General features: G+C 39.3%; 1 protein-coding gene across 1 annotated transcript in view; it reads left to right on the top strand.

Annotated features, from left to right (window-relative positions):
* The window catches only part of lrrk1 (leucine-rich repeat kinase 1), a 172,664-nt gene that overhangs the window by 114,449 nt on the left and 50,715 nt on the right, over positions 1-7,500 (top strand). The window contains exon 22 of the mRNA XM_056462599.1: positions 4,018-4,187. Coding sequence (XP_056318574.1) covers positions 4,018-4,187 — 170 coding nt within the window. The remainder of the gene's footprint in view (positions 1-4,017; positions 4,188-7,500) is intronic.

Raw genomic sequence — 7,500 nt, 5'->3', positions numbered from 1 at the left:
TTAGGCTAGATTTTAACCACAGATGGCACTCTATGCTAGTTTTTAATTATACTCCAGGCTAGTCTTTAACAGCAGATGACACTCTATGTTAGTTTTTAACCACAGAGGGCGCTCTAGGCAATTTTTTAATTCTGCTTTAGGCTCATTTTTAACAGCAAATGGCACGCTATGCTAGCTTTTAACAGTAGATGGCGCTCTACTCTAGTTTTTAACAGCAGATGGTGATTTAGGTTATTTTTAACAGCAGATGGCGCTCTATGCTAGTTTTTAACCACGAATGGCGCTCTGGGCTAATGTTTAATAGCGGATGGCGCTATAGGCTAGTTTTTAACCACAGATGGCGCTCTAGACTAGTTTTTAACAACAGATGAAACTGTAGTCTAGTTATTAACCACAGACAGCGCTCTAGGCTAGTTTTTACCAAAGATGGCGCTCTAGGCTAGATTTTTATTCCACTATAGGCTAGTTTTTAACAGCAGATAAAACTGTAGGCTAGTTTTTTAACCACAGTTGGCACTCTAGGCTAGTTTTAATTCTGCTCTAGTCCAGTTTTTAACAGCATATAAACCTGTAGGCTAGTTTTTAACCACAAACAAGACTTTGTGACCAAAAATGGCGCTCTAGGCTAGTTTTAAATTCCGCTCTGGACTAGTTTTTAACAGCAGATGGCGCTCTAGGTTATTTTTAACCACAGATGGCACTCTAGGCTAGTTTTTAATTTCGCTCTTGCCTAATTTTTAATAGCATATGACACTCTTGCCTAGTTTTTATACACAGACAGTGCTCTAGGATTTTTTTTAATCACAGATGTAGCTCTAGGCTAGTTTTTTATTCCGCTCTAGGCTAGTTTTTAAAAACAGATGGCACTCTAGGCTATTTTTTAATTATACTCTAGGCTAGTCTTTAACAGCAGATGACACTCTATGTTAGTTTTTAACCACAGTGGGCGCTCAAGGCAATTTTTTTATTCTGCTTTAGGCTCATTTTTAACAGCAGATTGCACTCTATGCTAGTTTTTAACAGCAAATGGAGCTCTACTCTAGTTTTTAACAGCAGATGGCGATTTAGGTTCATTTTTAACAGCGGATGGCGCTCTACACAAATTTTTTTTAACAGATGATGTGCTCTATGCTAGTTTCTATCCACGGATGGCGCTCTAGGCTAGTGTTTAATACCAGATGGCGCTACTGGCTATTTTTTTAACCACAGATTGTGCTCTAGGCTAGTTTTTAATTCTGCTCTAGACTAATTTTTAACTACAGATGGCGCTCTAGGCTAGTTTTTAACCACAGATGGCGCTCTATTCTAGTTTTTAATTCCCCTCTAGATTAGTTTCTAACAGCAGATGGCACTCTAGCCTAGTTTTTAACAGCAGATGGTGGTTTAGGTTATTTTTAACAGCAGATGGCGCTCTATGCTAGTTTTTAACCACGTATGGCGCTCTGGGCTAGTGTTTAATAGCGGATGGTGCTGTAGGCTAGTTTTAACCACAGATGGCGCTCTAGACTAGTTTTTAACAACAGATGAAACTGTAGTCTAGTTATTAACCACAGACAGCGCTCTAGGCTAGTTTTTACCAAAGATGGCGCTCTAGGCTAGATTTTTATTCCACTATAGGCTAGTTTTTAACAGCAGATAAAACTGTAGGCTAGTTTTTTAACCACAGTTGGCACTCTAGGCTAGTTTTAATTCTGCTCTAGTCCAGTTTTTAACAGCATATAAACCTGTAGGCTAGTTTTTAACCCCAAACAAGACCACATTTGTGACCACAAATGGCGCTCTAGGCTAGTTTTTAATTCCGCTCTGGACTAGTTTTTAACAGCAGATGGCGCTCTAGGTTATTTTTTAACCACAGACAGTGCTCTAGGCTTTTTTTTAATCACAGATGTAGCTCTAGGCTAGTTTTTAATTCTGCTCTAGGCTAGTTTTTAAAAACAGATGGCGCTCTGGGCTATTTTTTAATTATACTCTAGGCTAGTCTTTAACAGCAGATGACACTCTATGTTAGTTTTTAACCACAGTGGGCGCTCAAGGCATTTTTTTTATTCTGCTTTAGGCTCATTTTTAACAGCAGATTGCACTCTATGCTAGTTTTTAACAGCAAATGGAGCTCTACTCTAGTTTTTAACAGCAGATGGTGATTTAGGTTCATTTTTAACAGCGGATGGCGCTCTACACAAATTTTTTTTTAACAGATGATGCGCTCTATGCTAGTTTCTATCCACGGATGGCGCTCTAGGCTAGTGTTTAATAGCAGATGGCGCTACTGGCTATTTTTTTAACCACAGATTGTGCTCTAGGCTAGTTTTTAATTCTGCTCTAGACTAATTTTTAACTACAGATGGCGCTCTAGGCTAGTTTTTAACCACAGATGGCGCTCTATTCTAGTTTTTAATTCCCCTCTAGATTAGTTTCTAACAGCAGATGGTGCTCTAGGCTAGTTTTTAACAGCGGATGGCGCTCTAGGCTAGTTTTTAATTATACTCTAGGCTAGTCTTTAACAGCAGATGACACTCTAGGTCAGTATTTCCCAACCCTGTTCCTGAAGGCACACCAACAGTACACATTTTCAACCTTTCCCTAATCCAGTGGTTCTCAAACTTTTAAACCCGCGACCCCCATTGTAAGATCGTCAAGAACTCGCGACCCCCCACTACCAAAGCATATACAAACAATAAAAATAGCTTTTTTTTAAGCTGTTCACAATATTTTAACTATACTTACTATAGATTACAGGGCTCGAAATTAACATTTTTGCTTGGTAACACTGGTGCTTCTAACTTTAAAAATGTAGACGCACCAGCCAAAATTTAGTGGCTCCCACTAATTATCGCACTGTTACTACAAGTTTTATAAACAGATTTATTGCATTTGAAAATCAACACTAATCAAAACTAACAAGCAAAAAAATAAATATGCATGCGTGAGGAAAATATGTCTTAATGAAATCCCGTTATCACAAGAAAAGACATTTTTATAACATAATTGAGTGACCAAAAGATACACGGACGGATATCCCAAAAGATATCCCACAGACTTTACAGTGAATGCTAGTTATTTTCATAGCAGACTTGAAGCCAATGGAGGTCTTTTATCCACTCTTCAATAAGTATAGCTGGTGGATTAACATTCAGCACATGATCAGTAATCAGATGTGCCAATATTTGTAGCTTTAGGTGTTTCTAAGACAAAATCTGTCAGTGTTGTTTTCATTCTCTTGTCTTCAGCGCTTTACATTTTCGCGGTTGTAGCTCCTGTCATCTGAAGACAGGAGGCGTTGACTGAGTGATTGACAGCTGATTTTAACCAATCATTCGTGTTCAGTTCTTAGAGCAGTGGGCCAATAAGAAGAGCGCGAAGGCGGGGCAAGCGCTGAAGGCTTTGTTTACTGCGGCAAGTTGACATGACAACAGTTTTAAACTGTTCCTGAGCGCTGCGTTCCAAGTACAAAGATGCATTCTGCCCGAATGTGTCCTAAATACTTTATGAATCAGTAATATCTTTTTAAAAATCTGAAAATATTAGCTTTCACTTGTAAAACTGAAAAATATTTATTATAATCACTGAAAATTACACAATTTTTAAATAACTCTCGCGACCCCTTGAAATTATTCTGCGACCCCCGCAGGGGTCGCGACCCCCAGTTTGGGAACCACTGCCCTAATCAAACACACCTGAATCCTCTTATCATAACATCAGAAGAGACTCCAACACCTGAAGTTAATGGGTCAGAAAAGGGAGACATCCAAAATATGTACTGTTGGTGTGCCTCCAGGAACAGGGTTGGGAAACACTGCTCTAGGCTAGTTTTTAACCACAGATGGCGCTCTAGACTACTTTTTAATTCGACTCTAGGCTAATTTTTAACAACAGATGCCACTCTAGTTTCAGGGCAACTTGATGAATGCTTATGATCTACTTCATATGTTGACTACTGTACACTTAAAAGCAAACGCACAAATTGTATATTAACCGCACACACTATGTTATCAGAACCTCTGTCTGTGTGTGTTTCAGGTTGTTTCTGCTGAAGAGTGACCTTGACTGGACTGAAGATGAAGCTGATATCCTTGGTCAGGGAGGCAGTGGCACCATCATCTACAGAGCTAAATACAGAGGCCATCCGGTGGCCATTAAACGCTTCCACTTCAAGAAATGCAAGCAGCAATCACTCAACAGTAGCACAGGTATGTTTCACTCCTCCAGTGACCCTGAACTTCCTCCGGAAGGAGCTGTTATTATATTTAGCCCTTTCCGCAGGCTTGCTCGAAAGCCCAGCATTGCAAACACAAATGGCAGAATATTTGAGAGTAGAGCTTGTGGTAAAAATCATTTGACAAATCAATTCTGCTATGGTTTTTTTTTTTTTATATATTGAATTACTATTCAGATGATGCTGTAGGCTAATTTTTAACAGCAGACTACACTCTGTCTTAGTTTTTATAGCAGATGGCACTCTAAGGTAGTCTTTAATGCAGCTGTAGGCTAGTTTTTAACAACAGATGCCACTGTAGGCTAAACCACAGATGCTGCTCTAGGCTAGTTTTTAACAGTTGATGGCGCTCTAGGTCAGTTTTAACATCAGGTGATTCTCTAGGCTAGCTTTTAACAGCAGATGGCACTGTAGGCTAGATTGTTTTTCCACTCTAGGCTAGTTTTTAACAGCAAATGACACTTTAGGCTAGTTTTTAACAACAGATGGCACTCGAGGCCAGTTTTAACAGCAGATGGCACTCAGACAGCAGACTACGCTCTAGGTTAGTTTTTAAACCATAGATGGTTAGGCTAGTTTTTAATAGCAGACGACACTCTAGGTCAGTTTTTAACAGCAGAGGACACTCTAGGTTAGTTTTTAACAGCGGACAGGGCTCTAGGTTAGTTTTCATCAGCAGATGGTGCTCTAGGCTATTTTTTAATTCCACTCTAGGTTAGTTTTTAACCACAGATGGCTAGTTTTTAATTTTCCTTTAGGCTGGTTTTAACAGCAGATGGTGCTCTAGACCAGTTTTTACAGTAGCTTAACCATAGTTTAGCTTACAGTTAAACCATAGATCCTGCTCTAGGCTAGTTTTTAACAGCAGATGGCGCTCTAGGTTAGTTTAAACAGCAGACTGCATTCAAGGTTAGTTTTTAAACCATAGATGCTACTCTAGGCTAGTTTTTAACAGCAGACAACGCTCTAGGCTAGTTTTTAACCACAGATGGTGCTCTAGGCTAGTTTTTAACTGCAGACTACACTCTAGGTGAGTTTTTAACAGCAGACGGTGCTCTAGGCTAGATTTTAATTTCGCTCTAGTCTAGTTTTTAACAACAGATGAAACTGTAGGCTAGATTTTAACCACAGATAATGCTCTAGGCTAGTTTTTAGTCGTACTCTAGTCTAGTTTTTAACAGCAAATGAAAGTCTAGGCTAGTTCTTAACCACAGATTGCAATCTATGCTAATTTTTAATCCCACGCTAGGCTAGTTTTGAACAGCACACAGTGCTTTTAGTTTTTAATTTTGCTTTAGGCCAGTTTTTTAACAGAAGACAGTGCCCTAGGCTAGTTTTTAAACAGCAGACGGCAGTCAAGGCTAGTTTTTAATTCCACTCTAGGATAGTTTTAACAGCAGATGACACTCTAGGTTAGTTTTTAACCACAGATGGCACTCTAGGCCTATTTTTAACAGCAGATGGTGCTCTTGGCTAGTTTTTAAACAGCAGACAGCACTCCAGTTTAACTTTTAAACCACATTTTGCGCTCTATGTGAGTTTTTGACAGCAGGTGGCGGTCTAGGCTAGTTTTTAACATTTACATTTAGTCATTTAGAAGACGCTTTTATCCAAAGCGACTTACAAAGGAAGCAATTTACACTATTATAAGAGCAACAGTGAATAAGTTCAATAGACACGTTTCAGGTGTGTAAAGTCTAAGAAGCAAAGCATTTGTAATGTAATTTTTTTTTTTTTTTTTTTGAGAGAGAGTACAGTTAGTGGTATAGCCAGAGAGGCAATTGCAGATTAGGAAGGGAAATGGAAACTAAATAGTTAAGTTTTTAGTCGTTTCTTGAAGACAGCAAGTGACTCTGCTGTTCTGATGCAGTTAGGGAGTTCATTCCACCAACTGGGCAGATTGAATGTGAGAGTTCTGGAAAGTGATTTCTTCCCTCTTAGGGATGGAACCACGAGGCGACGTTCATTCACAGAACGCAAGTTTCTGGAGGGCACATATATCTGCAGAAGTGAGAGCAGATAAGGAGGAGCAAAGCCAGAAGTTGCTTTGTAATCAAACATTAAAGCTTTGAATTTGATACGAACAGCAACTGGCAGCCAGTGCAAACGGGTGAGTAGCGGAGTGACATGTGCTCTTTTGGGTTCATCAAAGACCACTCGTGCTGCTGCGTTCTGAAGCAGCTGAAGAGGTTTGATAGAGTTAGCTGGAAGCCCGGCTAGCAGAGAGTTGCAATAGTCCAGTTTGGAGAGAACAAGAGCTTAAACAATGAGTTGAGCTGTGTGTTCAGATAGGAAGGGTCGGATCTTTCTGATGTTATAGAGTGTGAATCTGCAAGATTGAGCAGTTCTAGAAATGTGGTTAGAGAAGTTTAGTCGGTCATCAATCATTACTCCAAGGCTTTTTACCATTTTAAATGCAGTAATGGTTGCCCCATCCATCTGGATTGAAAAGTTATGGTGTAGAGTCGGGTTGGCAGAAACTTCAAGCATTTCCGTTTTCGCGAGGTTAAGCTGAAGATGATGATCTTTCATCCAGTGTGAGATGTCTGACAGGCAGGCTGTAATGTCTTAACAGCAGCTGGCCAGAGATGTGAACAGGGTCAGAAAGTCATCTCTTATCAGTTTGGTAAACAGAAGTGGCATCTAACAAAATTAAGTTGAAATAAAAAGGTTGCAAAATCAGAGCCTTTACTGTTCATCTGCAGTCCTGCATTAGATCTGACAGTCGGAGTGATCATTGATGTGTTTGGGCAGGCGTCTGTAAGGGTCAGAGGTCACAGCACTGCGGGACACTGATGGTGCTGGTGACTGATGGAATTTCCTGTTAACAGAGAAATGCTAATCCTCACCGGATTCCTCCCGTCGTGTGTCGTTCTCCGCTCCAGAAACTGCAGAATTTAATGAGATTTATTCTGGAAAGGAGCAGAAATCCCCCAGTGGGGAAACTTTTAATTCCAAAGATACAGTATTCTATGAAAACATGTCAATGTCTTACACAGTTTCACTTCTTTGAAGCTGTTATGCTCTCGCAAATTGGGTTACACTTTTAAATAATGGTCCATTAGTTCATATATTTACTAGCGTAAACTAAATATTAACAATCCTATATGACATTTATTAATCATAGTTCAACATGTAATAATGCGTTATTTAAATCCAAAACTCTTGCTTATTAACATTAATGCACTGTTAGTTAACAAGAACTAGCAATAAATAACTTCATTTTAATTAATAAACATGAACAAATATGAATATATACTGTAATGCGTTTTTCAACATTTGTTTAT

This window comes from Danio aesculapii, chromosome 7 (assembly GCF_903798145.1).
Source record: "Danio aesculapii chromosome 7, fDanAes4.1, whole genome shotgun sequence".
Classification (NCBI taxonomy): Eukaryota; Metazoa; Chordata; class Actinopteri; order Cypriniformes; family Danionidae; genus Danio; species Danio aesculapii.
Note: the sequence above shows the minus strand (reverse complement) of the source record. Positions and strands in the feature narration are given on the sequence as shown.